The sequence below is a fragment of the Citrus sinensis genome, chromosome 6 (assembly GCF_022201045.2).
Source record: "Citrus sinensis cultivar Valencia sweet orange chromosome 6, DVS_A1.0, whole genome shotgun sequence".
Lineage (NCBI taxonomy): Eukaryota > Viridiplantae > Streptophyta > Magnoliopsida > Sapindales > Rutaceae > Citrus > Citrus sinensis.
Genome location: NC_068561.1, coordinates 15780131 through 15801282, shown reverse-complemented (window position 1 = coordinate 15801282; position 21152 = coordinate 15780131). Strand labels below are relative to the sequence as shown.

Sequence of the window (21152 nt, the reverse complement as noted above, 5' to 3'; positions counted from 1 at the left end):
AGAGCTGCCAGCAGATAAATCGCGGGGCTGCTCTGCACTTCCAGAATACTCAGTTGTCTGCCCTTTTTGCTGAACAAGCCAATGCTAATTTATAAATTTTATTATTGCAATTCATACAAACTATTTATGAAGATGCTCGGTGTTTGCATTCCAATTCTGAACCAGTGAACTTCAATGCCTTCGATAAATTTTACTTTTTTCCAACCTTTCTTTCTTTGACATTAGAAACACTAATTTTCTTTTATTCCATTATCAAGCTGCCTTATGAGGTTACTGAACTGCATAAAATAATTAATATTAAATATTAAGAAGAAGTGTGCAGGAAAGTTTTTGAGTACCACCTATGTATTGTTTTATTTTCATTAATTTCACACACATGACGAGAGTCCAATGAAGTGGCTAAACAATACCCCCAACACATGACAAGAATCCAATAAGGTGGCTGCAATTCATTGTTTTATACCTGCCGATAGTACCTGGCAGTAAAAGAACAGTAAAAATGAGAGTAATGATTTTGCATTTACGAAAATGCTTACAAAATGAGAACATATACATTTGTTCTACAATAAATACTTGGTATATTTACTTCTGGCCACAGCTTGTGGCAATATTTTGTTTCTAGGGAAACCCAAAGGCTTCATAACGACGAGAGGATAAAGAACTGTGACTGTCCTTGAAGTATGGATGATTAAGTGCATTCCTGGCAGTGATTCTTGTGGTCGGATTCAGAGAAATCATTCTCTGCAAACAGATTATTTTCCAAGAAAAAACAAACTGAGCATTAGTAAAAAGAAACAACGGGGGTAAATATTGTAAAAGCTGCACACAATGAAATCATTTGTGCAATTAATAAACCCATTTGTCAGCTTCACGGCTATATGCTTAAAGGATCAATATTATAGCTATGCAGCAAAAATTCTTCACAATCAAACAAATTTGAAAATATGCTGATAAGTGCATATCATTGCAGCAATTTTCAGTGAAAAGAAGGTCGAAACTCACAAAAAGAGTTCCAAGGATCAAGCCTGGTGAGCTCTTCTGCCAAGTTCACCGTCTCAATAGGTGTAAGCTGCAATGGAGAAAAGAAAATAAGATGATATAAAATATCTTATTAAAAAGATTACATGATACAACCAGGCCCAGAAAATTTATATTACCAAGGAATGATCAGAGTCAGATAATGAAGTCACCTCCGGCAAGGTATTTGCATCTGGCATGCCAAAATAACTACATAGAGTAAAATAAATACAATTAGAACAGCAGTTGAAAAGTAGCTAAACACCAAAAAAAATGATGAAGAGTGAAGTATAGCACCTGAAAAATTCCTGACAATATATCATATTCAATCGTTGCACTTCCACTTCCTTCAAACAGACACTTCCCCTTCACCATCTCAGCAAATATACAACGGCCCACATATCAATTGCAGCAGAGCAATTGGTCCTGCCAAAGAGGATTTTGGGGGCTCTGTGCCTCAGAATCACCATCTGCAAAGACGTGCCGAAAGTATCATAATCGTTGACAGTGTCATTGAGAAATATAATGTGCAAGCATTCAATTGAGTTCATTGTTGTAACATACTGACAAAAGCAATGTGAACATGTAAAAATTGTGCCAATTAAGGCCCAAAGATCCAAACCAAAAAAAAAAAAAAAAGGCAGTAAATATGATAACTTTTGAATTCTAGTTGGAAAAATATCACTTCCATATTTTGGTAACTCTAATCTGTGGGTCAATGAAGACCCCCATGCAACTATAGTCGCTACCTTTTACTTTAAAATGTACAGCAGTTCTAAGAAACTTCGATTTGGATTTTGAAAATATAGTTATACATAATCAAGAAACCATAATCAAACACTTCTTGGTTAAAACAATGCGTTATGGCTGATTACCAAGAAAGAAAAATCCAATGGCAAGATAACACTCATTGAAACTCCTAATTAGGCATATGAAGAAAGCGGAAACAATAAAAGTAAGGGTTGCCACGGATACCTCAGTAGTAGGGGTGTTCGCGGATCAGATTTTACGGATTGGATATCAATCCATATCCGATCCATGATTTTGCGGATTATAATTTTTCAATCCAATCCAATCCACAGATTAATAAAATTCAATCCAAATCCAATCTATACATCTGCGGATCGGATACGGATTTGACTCAATCCATATCCAATCCATACGTCTGCGGATCGTATGCAGATTTGACTCAATCCATATGCAATCCATCATTTTGCGCATTAGTTTTCGAATTAAAAATTTTTAGTTCTCTCCAACTAATGAAATAAAAAAATCTAATATAAAAATAATTTTGCTACCAATTAAATTTAAAATTGAATAAAATTTAAATAAATTAATTGTTTAAATAAAGCTAAAATAATACATTTAAAGTTTCAAAATATAACACATCGAGACTAATTATTCAAATAAAGCTACAATAATACGTTCAAAATTTCAAAATATAACACACCAAGCTTAATTGTTCAAATAAAGTTACAATAATACGTTAATATAACACCGAAATTAATTGTTCAAATAAAGCCACAATTAATTGAAATGGCGAAGTTTCGGAAACCAAACACAGTCTGATCCTTCACCAGGGCTGTTGCACCTATTGAAAAGTGGTGATTACGGAGCCATCCACGATGGGAACCAGGAGAAGCCGTACAGGTGGCGATCTTGAAGGTTGTGATAGTGAAATTGTTCAGCTGGAACCAGTGAATGTGAAGTGGCTCGATGGACTTGGGAAAGAAGATGGCTTGCTCTCGCCGAAATCGCGCGGCCGATGTCCTTTAAATTTGTGTCGAGAGTGTATCCAACCAGTATTGAGTGTTGCTAGTGTGTGTAACGGCGGGAAAGTTTAGGGTTTTTTGTTTGCAAATTGTTGGCGACTTGGCGTTATGTTACTTTGCTTTTACTAGTGCGTGTGACTTTGCTTTTATTTTATTTTACAATTTTTACAAGTTATATTTGATTATTTAATTATTTTTTATTTTTTATTATTATTGGGTAATTGCTAAGATATGTTATAGTGCTTAGTAACTATGCAATGTCACATTTATAATTTTTTAATTAAATTTATAATAATTTTTTAATTATATATATATATATATTTTTGGCGGATTCACAGATTTCTGCAGATTTACAGAAGTAAATCCATATCCAATCCATCGACTGCGGATTTTTAAATTTTCAATCCATATCCAATCCATCAATCCACGAATCGGATTTATACGGATCGGACGGATTGAGCGGATCGGATTGGATTCTGAACACCCCTACTCAGTAGTGTGTGCATCAAAAGGAGCATCAATTTTCTTGGCCATCCCAGAATCAGCAGCAATCTTTACTGTTTTATTCTCAATATCTGCTAGCAGATTCATGGTTGTCAAATCTCGATGGATGATCTTGCGAGGATGACAATAGGATATGCCACTGAGAATACAATAGAGGAACTTCTGCAAACAGATGATGTATTGACCTTTTAATATGTAAAATCCAAAAGATAATTAACAGGTCCATAGTTTTAAATTTTCATACACCCTACACGCACTTCTATGTGATTTTACATGTTTGAGAAAATATGACAAGAACCACCAAATATGTGTTTACTGCATAAAACTAGATGCTTCAATACCTGAGTCAAATAATTGATTTTCAAAATTAAAAGTTATTGGATTACTTAAAAGGAAAATAAGAACTTGGAAAGAGAAAATATCAGATGTTCTGATGCAGCAAGAGAAGAACAGCAAAGGAACAAAAGTTAAAAGTTCAGGAAAGCAGTTTAATAACAATATAAGAAGCACCAAAGTACAACCCACTTTTATCAAATGTGAATCCATGGGATGATACTGCTGGATGAATTTGTGCAGGTTGATGTTTACATACTCAAAAACAAGGTTTTCCCTCTTCAGATCACTTTGAACATCCAGTGACCTGGTTTTCAGCATACAAACGACAATATGTCATGATTAGATGAGTTCAAGAAAACAACATAGCTAGAAGCGGTGGGATACACAAACAGAACAAATCTTTCACATGATAAATTTGATCCTAAAAGACATATATTCAGAAAGCAACTAGCCATAAATTAATCTAATTATCCCAACATCCTCTTATCAGATTCAACTAAAAAGAAGTCGGCATACTTTGTGCACCCATAAACTCATGGACTTCATCATCTCTTGCATTCTAAGAATATGCAATGAATAGGAAAGTAGATATAATCGAGCAGTATCAGAATCAATGATATATATTGATCAAGGAGGCTGCAAGTAGAAAATGCCAAAATCATTCATGCAATTTAGCTTGGCTGCAGAAGAGAGGGCAACTAGATAATTATAAACTCAGAATGCAAAGATCTGAGCATCTGTACATTGTATTTGTAATTTTCCCCAATAAATCTGAGATTGAGACCAGTCTTGGTCACTGCAATATTTCAAACCCCACTTGCATTAAAATGAAAATCAGTTAAAAAGGATTATCGTGGCTTCGTTTTGAGCCTCTAAATATCAGAAACTACGAGTAGGGAATGTCAGACTCCTGACAATATATTCATGCTCTAACTTCTTGAAAAGTGCGACTTCTCTCATTGCAGAGCTCTGGACTCCTTCAGATGGAGCCTTAACTTCAATGTTCTTAATTGCTACAATCTGGTCAGTCTCATATTGAAGACATTTTATGAACTACACCACCAGATCCTTTATAGAGTTCAAGAATATACTCATGATGCAAATCACTCAAATCAGTCCTTCAAGGACATATATATGATTGCAGAAATGTGAAACTGCATATATAGTTCTAACTCCTCTACCCTATCATGAATTTGACTGGAATAAACTCCCTGAACGCTAGAAGGAGAAGATCTATAACAGCAAAGAAGAGAATTATACACAGCACCCCAATATGAACACAGTTGTACAACTAACATTGAGAAAATAACAGAGAAAGAAACCCTTGCCCAAGATAATTACTACTTTTTTCTAATCTACCCGGATGCCAATTTAGAATCTTGCTTCTGAAAGTTCTTGACTGCAGCAGGGTGGCCGTGATTCCTGAAGTACGGATGATTAAGAGCACACTTGGCAGTGATTCTTGTGGTTGGGTTCAGAGAAAGCATAACTGTTCATTTTCCAAGAAAAAAGAACCGAGTACTAGTAAAAAGAAGCAATGAGGTAAAAAATTGAAAAAGTTGTACACAATGAAATCATTAGAGCAACTAAACCCATATGTCAGCTCCAAGGCCATATGGTTAAAGGATCAATACCATAGCCATGCAGCAAAAGCTCTTCGCATTCTAACAAATTTGAAATTTGCTAAAAAGTGCATATCATTGCAATAATATTCAGTGAAACGAAGGTCTAAACTTACAAAAAGAAGATCCAAACCATCTGGTTCAAGCCTGGTGAGCTCTTCTGCCAAGTTCAGCTCGTCACTAGGTTTACGCTGCAATCGGGATAAGAAAATAAGAAGGTATAAAATATCTTATTAAACATTACATGACATAAGCGGCCCTGAAAGTTCTATTACCCAGGAGTGATCAGATAACAGAGCCACCTCCGGCAAGGTATCTGCATCCGGCATGCCAAAGTAACTACATTGAGTAAACTGAATACAATTAGTACAGCAGTTGAGAAGGAGCTAAAACAAAGAAAAATAGATGAAGCAAGAAGTATAGCGCCTGAAAATTCCACGTAATACATCATATTTAACCATTCCAGTGAACAGACACTTCACTTTCACCATCTCTGCAAATATACAGCCCACGGCCCGCATATCAATTGCAGCAGATTAATTGGTCCTGCCAAGGATGAGTTCAGGGGCTCTATAATTCAGAGCTACCACCTGAGCTGAAAGCATCATAATCCTTGACAGTGAGTGTTCTCTAGAAATACAATGTGCAAGTATTCGTTCGAGTTCCTTATTGTAACATACTGATACAAGTGTTACAAATATGTTGCAAAAATTCTGCTGATGAATGCGCAAAGTTCCAAACAAAAACAGAGAAGGCTACTAATATGTAAACATTTGAATTTAAGTTGTTAGAAAAATATCACATCCATTTTTTAATTCCAATCTGTGGGTCAATGAAGACCTCCACATTTCCATTTCAGGTTAAGAAGATGTGAAATCACTTTTTTCACAACTAGATAAGAAGTTTCACAATAGGGCTGTACCTGAACCCGTAGATTCGCATGATAACGTCCTACTTTCGAATGTACAGCAGTTTCCAATAAATTGCAATTGGATTTTGCAAATATAGTTATACATCATCAAGCACTTCTGGATTAAAACAATGCATTATGGTTGATTACAAAGACAGAAAAATCCAATGGCAAGATAACAACTATTGAAACTAATAATTAGGCTTATGAAGACAACGGAAACAATAAAAGCAAAGGATGCCACGGGCACCTCAGTAGTGTGTGTATCAAAAGGAGCATCAACTTCCTTGGCCATCCCAAAATCAGCAATCTTTACTATTTTATTCTTAATATCTACCAGCAGATTCGTGGGTGTCAAATCTCAATGGAGGATTTTGTGAGCATGCAAATAGGATATGCCACTGAGGACACAGTAAAGGAGCTTCTGCAAACAGATGGTGTATTAACCTTTTAATTTGTAAAATCCAAAAGATAATTAAGGGGTCCATCTTAAATTTTCATCTACACGCACGTATGTGCTGGTGCGCATTAAAGAAAATATGATGCTTTAACCACTTTATGTGGTTGCTTCTAATATCTGAGTAAAATGATTAATTCAAAATTAAAAAAAAAATTATCAGATTTATTAAAAGGAAAACAAGAACTTAGAAAGCGAATACATCTATTTTCTAATGCAGCCATGAAACACTACAGGAATGAATATTAAAGTTTAAGAAAGAAAATTCATAACAATGTAAGAAGCACCAAAGTAAAACCCACTTTTATCCAACGTAAATCTATGGGATAACACCGCTGGATGATATTGTGTAAGGTGTCGTCAACATGCTCAAAAACAAGGTTTATACTCCAATAACCTGATTTCAGTATTCAAATGACAACATATCATGGTTAAACAAGTTGAAAATAATTAATACAACTGATGGGATATACGAACAAAATAAATCTTTCATATGATAAATTTTATCCAATACTATATTCAGAAAGCATTTAGCCATAATCTAATTATCCAAGCATATCAGATTCAACAATACCGAAGCCGGCAGCAATTTTGAGCACCCATAAACCTGTTGACTTCAGGACTGGCATTCTAAGAAAATGCAAAGACCAGGAAAGTAGATATAATCAAGCAGTATAAGGAGGTTCCAAAGCAGAAAATACCAAAATCATTCACATAAATTACCTTGGCTGAAGTAGAGAGGGAAACTAGATAATTATAAACTCAGAATGCAATGATCCAAGCATGAGTATATTGTATTTGTAAATTTTCTTGGTAAATCTGAGACCGATACCCCTTCTGGTCAACCCAATAATTCAAACTACTCTTGCATTAAGGTGCTAAACGGTGTCAAAATAATCAACTATTAATATTGTCGTGGCTTCATTTTGTGTCCCTAAATTTCAGAAACTACAAAGAGTGTCAGTCACCTGACAATATATTTATGCTCTAACTTCGTTAAAAGTCCGACTTCTCTTATTACTGAGCTTGGGACTGCTTCAGATGGGGCTTTAAAGTTGATGTTCTTAATTGCTACAATCCGATCAGTCTCATAGTGACGACACTTATGGACCACAGCACCACAAGTTTTAGCGATTACACACTTGCACTCATGCTGCAAATATTCCAGCACTGGAATCTGTACATCCAGGACATATGATTACGGAAATGTGAAACTGCATATATAGTTCAAAATCCTCTACCTTATCATGCATTTGACTGGAATAAACTCTCTGATCACCAGAAGGAGAAGATTTATGGCAAAAAGCAAAGGGTTGCGCACAGCACTTCGATATGAACACAAATGTACAGCTAGTGCCAAGAAAATAACAGAGAAAGAAACTCTTCCTCAAGATAATTACTACATTTTTCTAATTTACCGGGATACAACTTTTTTCTAATTTACCAGGATGCCACTTTAAAATCTCGCTTCTGAACCTTTCTGACCACAGCAGGGTGGCTGGAGGGCACAGTATTGGCACTTTTGGTGTACCTATATTTGACCATTATATTTAAAATGTTATTTTGAAAAAATTCAAAAAAAAATAAAAAGTTGTTCTTGACACATACATCATTAGCCATTTAAGGTCAAAATTTACTTTTATTTACTAAAAATATGCAGTGCCGTAAGCTCTACGGAAATTGGGAACATTCGTCATATTTTGTTCTATTCACTTGAGCAAAACCACTTGTCAAATTTTTGCTACCTTCAAATGCTACAGAAAATAACCCAAAAGAAGACAGGATAATTTGGAACACAGAATAGAAGCAGCTTCAAACTATGTTCACATATTCTGTTTTAACATAGAGATGGCACATGCGAAAAGTTTCTACGTGCAAATTAGCAGGCAAGTCACAGCATTTTATTAAGAAAGCACAAACAAACTCTGGAAAAGGGCTAGGCCATGCTTGAATGGAGGTCAACAAAGAATACTACCAGGATTGCGTTTTAGAATCTCCCTTCAGAAACTTTTTGACTGAAGGACGGTTTGTTGGATGAAGGTAATTTTAACGGAACAGTCTCAGCAATTCTGATGTCCTCAGCATGTCTGAGGTACCTATGCAGAAGCGCACCATTAGCCGTAACTCTGAGATCTGGATCCAAGTAGAGCATTTGCTGTTGAAACCACAAACATAAGTAAAGAAATGCACAACACTGTCAGAAGAAGTCAAATTACCATTCCTTTGCCCTTTTAAGTTGTGCTACGGAATATCTTGTGATTATTAAGATGACTAATTTTCATAGTTGGCTGTTGATAGAGGCCCATGCATACTCAAACAGGCACATCCTTTGTCAGTTGGTAACCAAGTACTGTCGGTAGACAGTAAAAGAATGATGTTCTTTAATTGGCACAATATAGGTGTATCCCCATAATAGAGATTATTGTTAGTTATAAAACCCCAAAAATCACTCGTATATAAGCCACACTACAAGGCAGATTAGCTTTATCAACCAGAAAAATAAAATTTTGGTGCTTACGGAAAGAAGTTCAACTCCAGGTGGTTCTAGTCCGAGACCAAGAAGTTGTTCAGCCAAATCCTGCCAGTAACAGATGAAAAGATTATTGATCATATCTTCCAAGTATCTTGAAACAAAATTCAAAACAGAGAAAGGATTCCAGAGGATTTCTTACTGCAGGCATGCATTGAGGGTGTGAATGAAGAAGTTCACTTATATAATTAGCTCCAGGCCAAGTTTCTTTGGTTGGTTTCCCGAAAAGACTATATAACAGAAATTTTATGTAAGAAGCATTATACTAAGAAAGCAAGGCAAAACCAGGTAGTTTGTCAAGGCTGTAAAATACCTAACGATGAGTGACAAGTGATCCTTCTTTCCGCAAGGAAATAGAGGATTCCCAGACACCATCTCAGCGAATATACAACCCACAGCCCACACATCATGTGGAGTAGAGTATACGGAGGAACGAATTCGAGACTCAGGTGCTTTATATGGGGATCCCACCTCCTGCAGATAATGCATTAAAGGCAAATTGGCAAGTCGAACACATCTGGTGCAGCTATTCGGTGAGGGATATAATGAACATTTTAACTTATTTAACCTACCTAGTAAAGTCAATACATTGCTAAAAACAGAAGAAAAGCTTATAGCCAAAGTTCTCATTAGATAATGCCAAGGCAAAAATTCATTTTCTAAATTTGAGTGAGATAGATCTGCATCCTAAATGCCATAAATGTCATTCTCAAAGTAATCGAAATATAATATTATGGACGAGCTAAGACTTGAAAGACTTGAAGCTGATAGGTGAGAGCAAAAGGTAAATATTAATACATTGTAAGAATACTCTATATGAGGAACTCCGAATGATGTAGTAAGTCCAAAATCTGCAAGTTTCACTTTCTTGCTTTTAAGATCTATCAGTACATTGCTTGGTTGCAAGTCTCCGTGCAGTATGTTATGTGAATGATAGTATGCCAAACCAACCAGAATTTGACTCAGAATAGTCTGCAAAGGAAGAAAAGAATGAATATCAAGGTTCTGTAAAAAATTCAGAGCATCCTAACTAAAACATGAAATAAAAGTTCTAGATGGAGAACTTAAATTCGAGAGCTTTCTGATAGAACAATTGAGTTCCCTAACTTTAAATGCAACTAATTCAAAATAATAACATTGGACGTAATGAACCAGAAAGTTAATTGTTGCTTACTTTTATATGGGGCCTAATAGAAGTAGCCGTATGCTTTCTGATGAAGGAACCCAGATCCAGGTCTAGGTACTCAAAGACAAGATACACATATCTGCCACTGGTCAGAACATCCAGCAACCTGTAGCAAAATTGTCGATGTACAATGTGTTCCTACAAATCTGATGACCGCATGAATAATAAATTAAAATCTGTAATCAGCAAGAGTTAATACCTGACAATATTGTCATGTTCCAACTCCTTGAGAAGAGAGACTCCAGAGATTAGATAGCTAGGGACACCTTCAGGCTCATTCTGAATGTTAATCATCTTAATAGCTACTTTCTTGCCAGTTTCCAGATTAAGGCACTTGTACACCTCACCAAAGACTCCTTGTCCTATTTTTTCAACAACCTTGTAGTTCCAATCCTTCACCTTTTCCATTTGTTCTGATCCAAAAATATTGAGCCAAGAAAGCAAGAAAAGGGCAAAAAGTAAATGTGAAACTTACTTAAAAATGAAAGTGTACAATTTAGTTGAGATTGTTGATCCGCAGAGAATTGAGAGTTGAAGAGAACAATTTGGTTGAGAGAAAGAGAAAGTACCTGAGCCATTTGTTTTCTTAACTACCTTGTAGCAACAATCCTTCACCTTTTTCATATTTGTTCTGATCCAAGAATATATAACATGTAATCAATTTACTTAACACTAAAGGAAGCCCATCTGAATAACTCACAGATTGAAATTATAGAGAGAAATGATTCACAAATTAAATTCCTCTGTAGAATGCTCAAATACATAAGAGAGAAAGAAAAAGAAAACAGAATCAATGATCATCTAAATTGCATTGAGAATAATTCATTAAAAATTTTGTTTCAAGAAAAGAATTAAGAAATCGTATTAAAATTATTGGAATCAGTGGATGAAACTTTCAAGCTCAGATATGAATGGTGATCAAATTATCACTTGACAAATTAAGTAATAATAATAGTTATAATAAAAAAGAGAAATTAGTTACCTGAAGAGATCGTGGATCTGTAAAGAGAATTAAGAAGCAGCGGCTTTCTTATAATTTTGAGAGGGAAAAAAATAAATAAAATGAAACTGATGTTTTCGTACGTGCTCATTTGGGCGAGCCGTGCACATTCTGTTACTGATACCCCAAATTTCCCGCCAAAACTTACAATTGCATCTCGGCCGTCCACGTCAGCAACAATTAAATGATCATGCGACGTTTGTTTGTTGTAAGTAAATAAATGTCCACGGATAATAACAATATAAAATCTTCATATTTATCGGGAGTAGATAATTATTATATTTATCTAGTTTTGTAATTTATAATAATTACGGATAATAATCCCACCCCAATATCTTCCTGTAAAATAGCATTCATTCGACTCATTCAATAACAAATTAACGATAAAATCCGAAGCCTATGTACAAGTGATTTCTTCCGCGCTTTGTTTATTGTTCAATACTTTATACTCTCTTTATTTCTGGTTTATTTTTAACAATGTGCTATATTATTATATTACATTTAATAGTTTACTTATAATATAATTATGCTTCTACCAATCTTAAGTCGCTAACTATGTTGAATTAACAAACAAATTTTTCTTGGCAATTAATTGATTGCATAGGTGATAGTTAATTCAGCTGACTTCTTTTGAGTGGAGGAGTTTGAATCTGCACGTATGAGTAGAGAAGGAATTTAGTTGTCATTAGACTATATAACTGAAAAATTTTTTGAAAACAAATTGCTTTAGTTTTTTTTTTTAAAAATAAATAAGAAATTATTGTGGCGTATTGATTATGGAATAAGATCGATGTGACTAGATGCTTTATTTTATTTTTTTTTGTAATGCAAAGTAAAATAAAGATAACAAAATTATTTAAGAAATCTTTACAAAACTATGCTTACTTTGGTGAGGATATACATTTGTGGGAAGTGGCAAATGTAGAAAATAGCAATAATAATGGTGGAATTTGTTTTATGAAGTAATGTGCGTACCACTCTATAGATATAAATAAAATAATAGTTACAGGTAAATTATAAAAAATTAAAGCATATTTTAAGGAACATTATAAATATTGTTTTTCTTAAGACATTATGTATCATCACCAATTGAGTAATGCATATGGTTTAAGCAAATATGCCTTTAGGATACAACGAAACACTTATTTGTTTGCCTGCATTGTGCATTAATGAAAGCAAACCTAGATACTTTTGAATATTACAAGTCTTCTAAAAATCAATATGTCGTTCTCATAGTAAGCGTATATTGGATATTTGATGCATAAAAATAGTTGTTATATGATGAGATCCATTAGGCTGATAAATGAGTGGTGTAGAATCATTATTTCCATGTCCAAGTAGCCTAAGCATGACTTCTATTTATAGATATGCTAGTAAAACTCCATTTGAGTTGTCATTTTTCTTAATACCCCTTCATTCATGGCCATTGAATTTAAATTTGATTTTAATCAATGGTCCAAACAGGACCATTGTCATTTCAAATGAAATGCCGCTATGAAAGAATGCATCTTCAAATGACATGCCACCATAAAATGATGCATTTTCAGATGACATGCCACCATGAAAGGATGCATCCTTAAGTGAAAAGATATCTCTTTTATAAAGTGTCATTAGTTGGACATGTCTTTACAATAAGACATCAATTATTTTGAAATTATTTCATGTCTTTACAATAAGACATCAATTATTTTGAAATTATTTCAACATACTTACTTAGGATACTTAGGCTCCATTTTGTATAACTTTTCAAATAGAGCTTATTTAGGATATTTACAAGTTGAACTTTTACTAAAAAAAAAAAAAAAATTAGTTGTTTAACAGTTAATGAGAGCTTTTATTAAGAAATAGAGAATTATCTTAATAGTCAAAGTTATTTAAAGTTATGTTATGAAAAGAATGAAATAAGATAATGAAATAAGTAAATAATATTTTAGACATTTTAACATTTTAGAAAAGCTTTTCAAACCTTTGCTCGCAAAAGCTCAAGTATACGTAAAATAATTTATTTAATCTTTAAAACCTCTACTAAAAATACAACTAACAACAAAAAATTTGAAAATATTTTATGAAATTAAATAAGCACTTATCATAATTAAATAGACCTTATCAAATGGACACTTAAAAAAGCACGAGTAAATAAAGTTAATTAATTTGAATGATTTAAGCGATGGCTTTTTTTACATTTAAAAGAGTGTATAACGTACAAACGAACTTGTTTGTTTTACTCCATCATCAAGCTTCCTTATGAGGATACTGGACTAAACAGCAGACAATAATTCATATTGATATTAAGGAGACATATGGGTGAAAGTTTATGAGTACTCTCTGTACGCTGTTTCTATTACCCTAACACATGACAAGAATCCAATAGGTACGTACTTGTCGGCAAAGGAATTGTAAAAATGAGAGTAACGATTCCATCACTGAAGATGTTTAAAAAGTGAAAGTATATACATGATTTGTTTTACAAGAAATATTTCACTGCTCAGGAGATGATAAAGGAGAAGTGCGAGTGCCCTTGCCCTTGAAGTACGGATGATTAAGTGCACTCTCGGCAGCGATTCTTGTGGTCGGGTTCAGAGAAAGCATTCTCTGTAAACAGTTCATTTTCCCAGAAGAAAAAAAAAAAAAGATCAAGCGTAAGTAAATAATAGAAAATGATGTACACAATGAAATCATTTGGACAAAAACTAAAAACCCATATGTCAACTCCAAGGTTATATGCTTAAAGGCAGATCAATATATGCAGCAAAAGTTCTTCTGATTCAAACAGATTTGAATACATGCCGAAAAGTGCATGTCATTGCAACAACATTCAGTGAAAAGAAGGTCTAAACTTACAAAAAGAAGATCCAAACCATCTGGTTCAAGCCTGGTGAGCTCTTCTGCCAAGTTCAGCTTGTCAATAGGCTTACGCTGCAATGGAGCTAAGAAAATAAGATGATAAAAAATATCTTATTAAACATTACACGACATAACCGCCTCAGAAAGTTTTATTACCCAGTAGTGATCAGATATCAAAGTCACCTCCGGCAAGGTATCTGCACCCGGCATGCCAAAGTAACTACATTGAGTAAACTGAATACAATTAGTACAGCAGTTAAGAAGGAGCTAAACAAAGATAAATAGATGAAGCAAGAAGTATAGCACCTGAAAATTCCATGCAATACATCATATTTAACCAGTCCACCGAACAGACGCTTCCCTTTCACATCTCAGCAAATATACAGCCCACGGCCCACATATCAATTGCAGCAGAGTAATTGGTCCTGCCAAGGAGGAATTCAGGGGCTCTATAATACAGAGTTAGCACCTGCAAATATGTGCTCAAAGCATCATAATCGTTGACAGTATGCGTCATCTAGAAGTACATTGTGCAAATATTCATTTGAGTTCCTTGTAGTAACATACTGACGCAAGTGTTATAAATAAGCTGTAAAACGTCTGCTAATGAATGCACAAAGTTCCAAACAAAAACAGAGAAGGCAAATGTGTAAACATTTGAAATTAATTTGTCAGAAAAATATCACTTCCATTTTTTAACTCTAATCTGTGGGTCAATGAAGGCCTCCATACAATTTGCGTCACTACGTTCTACTTTCGAATGCACAGCAATTTCTAATAAGTAGCGATTTGGATTTTGAAAATATAGTTATACATCATCAAGCACTTCTGGGTTAAAACAATGCATCATGGTTGATTACCATGACAGAAAAATCCAATGGCAAGATAACAATTATTGAAGCTATTAATTAGGCATAGGAAGACAACAGAAACTAAAAAAAGAAAAACAAAGTTTTCCAAGATACCTCAGTAGTGTGTGCGTCAAAAGGAGCATCAACTTCCATGGCCATCCCAAAATCAGCAATCTTTACTATTTTATTCTTAGTATCTACCAGCAGGTTCGTGGGTGTCAAATCTCGATGGAGGATTTTGTGAGCATGACAGTAGGATATGCCACTGAGGATGCAATAAAGGAACTTCTGCAAACAGATGATGTATTAACCTTTTAGTAGGTAAAATCCAAAAGATAATCAACGGGTCCATAGTCTTAAATTTTCATACGCCCCTACGTGCACTTGTATGTTTTTGTAAACGTTAAAGAAAATATGAAGCAAGAACCGCTTTATGCACTTGCTTGTAAAACTAGATGCTTCAGTACCTAAGTAAAATGAAAATTTCCATTTAAAAAAGCTATCGGATTAATTAAAAGTAAAATAAGAACTTAGAAAGAGAATGTATCCTATGTTCTAATGCAGCGGTGAAACACTACAAGAACAAATGTTAAAAGTTTAAGAAAGAAAACAACAATCTAAGAAGCAACAAAGTACAACCCACTTTTATCAAACGCAAATCTATGGGATGATAGTGCTGGATGACATTGTAAAAGGTGATGTTGACATACTCAAAAACCAGGTTTGCACTCTTCACATCACTTTGAACATCCAGTAGCCTGGTTTTCAGTATTCAAATGACAAAATATCATGGTTAGACGAGTTCGAGATGATTAATAGAGCTGATGGGATATATGAACAAAATAAATCTTTCATATGATAAAATTTGATCCTAGACTATATTCAGAAAGCATTTAGCCGTAAAGTAATCTAACTATCCAAGCATATCAGATTCAACAAAACAAAAGTCGGCAGAGATTGTGCAATGACAGGGAAAGTAGTCATAGTCGAGCAGTATAAGGAGGCTGCAAAGAAGAAAATACCAACAGCATTCACATAATTTGCCTTGGCTGCAGTAGAGAGGGAAACTAGACAATTATAAACTCAGAATGCAATGATCCGAGCATGATGATATTGTATTTGTAAAGTTTCTAGGTAACCTGAGAATGATACCCCTCCTGGTCACCCCAATATTTCAAACTACTGCATAAAGGTGCAAAACAGTTTCAAAATGATAAACTACTAATAGTGCGATGAAAAGGATTACCGTGGCTTCATTTTGTGTCTTTAAATATCAGAAACTACAAGAAGGGAGTGTCAATCACCTGACAATATATTTATGCTCTAACTTCTTCAAAAGTGCGACTTCTCTTATTACTGAGCTTGGGACTCCTTCAGATAGGTCTTTAAAGTTGATGTTCTTAATTGCTACAATCCGATCAGTCTCATAGTGACGACACTTATGAACCAAAGAACCACGAGTTTTAGCAATTGCACGCCTGTACTCATACTGCAAATATTCCAGTACTGGAATAAGTACTTCCAGGACATATGATTACAGAAATGTGAATCTGCATAAATAGTTCAAAATCCTCAACCTTATCATGCATTTGACTGGAATAAACTCCCTGATCGCAAGAAGGAGAAGATCTATAGCAACAAAGAAAAGGATTACACACAGCACTTTGATATGAACACAAATGTACAGTTAACGCCAAGAAAATAATAGATAAAGAAACTCTTGCTCAAGATAATTACTACTTTTTTCTAATCTACCTGGATGCCTTTTCAAAATCTTGATTCTGATCATTTCTGACTGCAGCAGGGAGGCCGGAGGGCACAGTATCAGCACTTTCGGTGTACCTATATTTGACCATTATATTTGAAATTTTAATCTGAAAAGTAGTCAAAATATAAATAAATAAAAAGTTATTCTTCACATGTATACATCACTAGCCATTTAAGGTCAAAATTTACGGTTATATACTAAAAATATCCAATGCCGTAGGCTCTAAGCAAATTGGGAACATTCGCCATATTTTTTTTATTCACTTGAGCAAAATCACTTGTTAAATTTTTGTTACCTTCAAATGCTCCAGAAAATAACCCAAAACAAGACAACATAATTTGGAACATAGAAGCAGCAATTAGCAGATCTGGAAAAGCATGCCACAACTGAGAAAATAGAAGCAGCTTCAACATATGTTCACATGTACTGTTTTAACATATAGATGGGCATGTGCTAAAAGTTTCTATTTTCAAATTAGCAGCAAGTCACAGCATTTTATTCAGAAGCACAAATAAGCACAAGGAAAAGGGCTAGTCCTTGCTTGAGTGGAGGTCAATGAAGAGTACTACCAGCATGGCACTTTAAAATCTCCCTTCAGAAACTTTTTGAATAAAGCATGATTGTTGGATGAAGGTAATTCAAACGACTCAGTCTCAGCAATTCTGAGGTCCTCAGCACCTCTGAGGTACCTATGCAGAAGTGCATCATTAGCCGTGACTCTGTGATCTGGATCCAAGCAGAGCATTTGCTGTTGAAAACACATACATAAGTATGAGTAAGAAAATGCACAACTTGGTCAGAAAAAGTCAAATTACCATTCCATTGCCCTTTAGGTTATGCGACAGAATATCTTGTGATTATTAAGTTGAATAATTTTCAGACGTAACTGTTTGATAGATGCCCATGCATACCCAAACAGGCATACTCAAACAGGCACATCCTTTGTCAGTTGTTAAACAAGAATTGCCTGTAGACAGTAAAGGAATGAAGTTCTTTAAGTGGTACAGTATAAGTGTATCCCTATAATAGAGCTTATTGGTGCTTATGAAACCACAAATATCCCTCATATCAATGCCACACCATAAAGCAGAATAGCTTTATCAACCAGAAAAATAAAATTTGGTGCTTACGGAAAGAAGTTCAACTCCAGATGGTTCTAGACCGTGAGTTTTTTCAGCCAAATCCTGCCAGTAACAGATGAAAAGATTATTGATCACATCTTCCAAGTTTCTTGAAACAAAGTTCAAAACAAACAAAGGATTCAAGAGGGTTTCTTACAGCAGGCTCGCATTGAGGAAGTGAATGAAGAAGTTCACTTATATAATTAGCTCCAGGCCAAGTTTCTTTGGTTGGATTACCGAAAAGCCTACATAACAGAAATTTTATGTAAGAAGCATTATACTAAGAAAGCAAGGCATAACCAGGTGGTTTGTCAAGGTGTAAAATACCTAACAATGAGTGACAAGTGATCCTTCTTTCCACAAGGGAATAGAGGCTTCCCAGATACCATCTCCGCGAATATACAACCCACAGCCCACACATCATGTGGAGTCGAGTATACAGAGGAACAAATTCGAGACTCAGGTGCTTTATATGGGGATTCCACTTCCTGCAGAGAATGCATAAAAGACAAATTGGCAAGTCAAACACATCTGGTGCTGCTATTCGGTAAGGGATATAATGAACATTTTAACTTATTTAACCTACCTAGTAAAGTCAATACATTACTAAAAACAGAAGAAAAGCTTATAGCCAAAGTTCTCATTAGATAATGCTAAGGCAAAAATTCATTTTCTAAAACAACCTTGAGTGAGATATATCCGCATTCTAAATGCCGCAAATGTCATTCTCAAAGTAATGAAAATAGAACATTATGGACGAGCTAAGACTTGAAAGACTTGAAGCTGATAGGCAAGAGTAAAAGGTAAATATTAATACATTGTAAGAATACTCTATATGAGGAACTCCAAATGATGTAGTAAGTCCAAAATCTGCAAGTTTCACTTTCTTGCTTTTAAGATCTATCAGTACATTGCTTGGTTGCAAGTCTCCGTGCAGTATGTTATGTGAATGATAGTATGCCAAACCAACAAGAATTTGACTCAGAATAGTCTGTAAAGGGATGAAAAGAATGAGTATCAAGGTTCCTATCGAAAATTCAGCGCATCCTAACTACCGCACGAAATAAAAGTTCTTGATAGAGAATTTAAATTCAAGTGCTTTCTGATAGAATAATTGACTTCTATAACTTTAAAAGCAACTGATTCAAAATAATAACATTGGGCATAATGAACCATGAAGTTAATTCTTGCTTACTTTTACAAGGGGCCTAATAGAAGTAATCGTATGCTTTCTAATGAGGGAACCCAGATCAAGGTCTAGGTATTCAAAGACAAGATACCAGTATCTGTTGCCGTTCAGAACATCCAGTAACCTGCATCCAAATTATGAATGCTCAATGCTTCCTACAAATCTGATGACAGCATGACTAATCAATTAAAATCTGGAATTACCAAGAATTAATACCTGACAATATTGTCATTCATTCAAAAAAAAAAAAAATACCTGACAATATTGTCATGTTCCAACTCCTTGAGAAGAGAGACTCCAGCAATTAGATAGCTAGGGACACCGTCAGCCTCATTCTGAATGGCAATCATCTTAATAGCTACTTTCTGGCCAGTTTCTCGATTGAGGCACTTGCACACCTCACCAAAGACACCTTGTCCTATTTTTTCAACAACCTTGTAGTTCCAATCCTTCACCTTCTCCATTTGTTCTGATCCAAGAATATTGAGACAAGAAACAAAGAAAAGGGCAAGAAGTAAATATGAAATTTACTTAAAACTGAAAGTGTACAAAGAAAGAAAGAAAAAACAGAATCAATGATCAACTAATGCATTGAGAATTTCCTTCAAGAAAAGAAATAAAAAATCGCAAGATGACTGATGATCAATTTAACAGTCGACAAATTTAGTAATGAAAACAAGAATTAAGGAATTATTGAAATTGAAAAGTAATTAAATAGAGGAGAAATGAATTACCTGAAGAGATCGTGGGTCTGTAGAACGAATTTTGAGGCTTGAAGGAGAGAACAATTTAGTGAGAGAAAGAGAAAGTGTTTGATCGATCACTGGGTCTCTCTAGAAGGAATTGAGAAGCAGTTTCAGTTTCTTTCTTTAATTTTGAGAGAAAAAAATAAAATGGAACTGTTGTGAGTGAGCACATTCTGTTATTCCTACCAGAAAATTCCCGCCAAAACTTACAATTGCATCTCGGCCGTCCACGTCAGCCATGGATCGGGACGGTCTCAGTTTATTAAAAGAAAATGTGATGTCCTTTAATCGAAATTCTAAAAAGAAAGATTGTGTTGTGTACTTGTGTATAATAGTTTACTTATATTGAAATCATTATTCAAGTATTAATTCTATGTTAAATTAACAAGTGTAACGAAGTTTTCTCAGCATTTTTTTTTTTGAGATTGTCAGTTTTTTCTTATTGAAAATAATATATACTATTTACTCTCTCACTATTTTAGAATAGTCAGTAACACTCCCGGCTATTATAATTTTACAATATTAACTTTATTTTTAAATACAGCTTTGTTTATATTTATTATAAATCATATCAAAGGTAATTAAAAAAAAATTTTAAGTACTAAAAATTAAAAAAAAATTCTTGGTGTGAATAAAAGATTAACAATAAAATATTTTTCTTATACCTTTTTTTCACTTTTTAAAAATTTTCATATAATAAATATATATATTTTTAAAAATTTGCCATCTCTAAATCGCAACGACTTGTCTAGTGGATTCAAGTCGCAGCGTACTCATTTCTCCTTTTAAATATATATTTCTACATAATTAAGACTGATTTAAAATTGAAATCATAGTCTTATTGTGGTTGTTTTCTCTAGTTAATGTGGGGGAGATTTTGGACTGCACTATATAATACACTTCATGATTTGTTTGGAATATAATATTTATAGTATTGTAATACTGTTCATGATAATTTATTACTTACCTAACAATTTTTGAAGCTGTATTGTGGTGCATTATAATGCACCATTTTAGCACACCAAAAATTGTATAACGTTAATATAATACAATTTAATACAATGCAATATAGATTGTGGAACACACCTTTAGAATTAAGAGAAGGGGGGGGGGGGGGGGGCCGAAAATCTTAACCCAAATTAATAGCCGCGCCATTGTCTATTCGTCTTCTATTCAACTATTGGTCATTGGCTACTATGTGGCTCTTATTATTATTATCCTTGCTATTATATTTTAACTACATGAATAATCTTATTATTTTGATATCAAATTCTCTTTGTAGTAAATGGTCATTTTGTT

The 21152-nt window shown here is 34.3% G+C and overlaps 1 protein-coding gene across 5 annotated transcripts; it reads right to left on the bottom strand.

Annotated features, from left to right (window-relative positions):
• Positions 1–7890: 7890 nt before the first annotated feature.
• LOC112498552 (cell division control protein 2 homolog 2-like) lies at positions 7891–20119 on the bottom strand. 5 transcript variants are annotated; one of them, XM_025099585.2, is made up of 10 exons: positions 11317–11414; positions 10904–10965; positions 10534–10747; positions 10323–10440; positions 9947–10120; positions 9462–9622; positions 9291–9378; positions 9137–9196; positions 8594–8773; positions 7891–8149 (listed from the first exon to the last, which is right to left on the bottom strand). In XM_025099585.2, the coding sequence occupies exons 2-9, from the start codon at positions 10956–10958 to the stop codon at positions 8606–8608; spliced, it is 1038 nt and encodes a 345-aa protein (XP_024955353.1). In that variant the 5' UTR covers positions 10959–10965; positions 11317–11414; the 3' UTR covers positions 7891–8149; positions 8594–8605. The 5 variants fall into 5 exon arrangements, with proteins under 5 accessions (XP_024955353.1, XP_052298979.1, XP_052298981.1 ...); XM_052443019.1 differs by lacking the exons at positions 10904–10965; positions 11317–11414 and adding an exon at positions 19506–19619 and having other exon boundaries at positions 10534–10676; XM_052443021.1 differs by lacking the exon at positions 9947–10120.
• Positions 20120–21152: the final 1033 nt, after the last annotated feature.

Bases quoted from the DNA above. Each gene is read 5' to 3' on its own strand.
- LOC112498552 (XM_025099584.2), bottom strand. From the start codon at position 19,571: ATGGAGAAGGTGAAGGATTGGAACTACAAGGTTGTTGAAAAAATAGGA. The intron at 17,982-18,075 runs GTAAGAAACCCT...TGTTACTGGCAG, and splicing joins TTCCTCAATGCGAGCCTGCT to GATTTGGCTGAAAAAACTCA. The intron at 16,659-16,784 runs GTAGATTAGAAA...TTGTTGCTATAG, and splicing joins GATTTTGAAAAGGCATCCAG to ATCTTCTCCTTCTTGCGATC.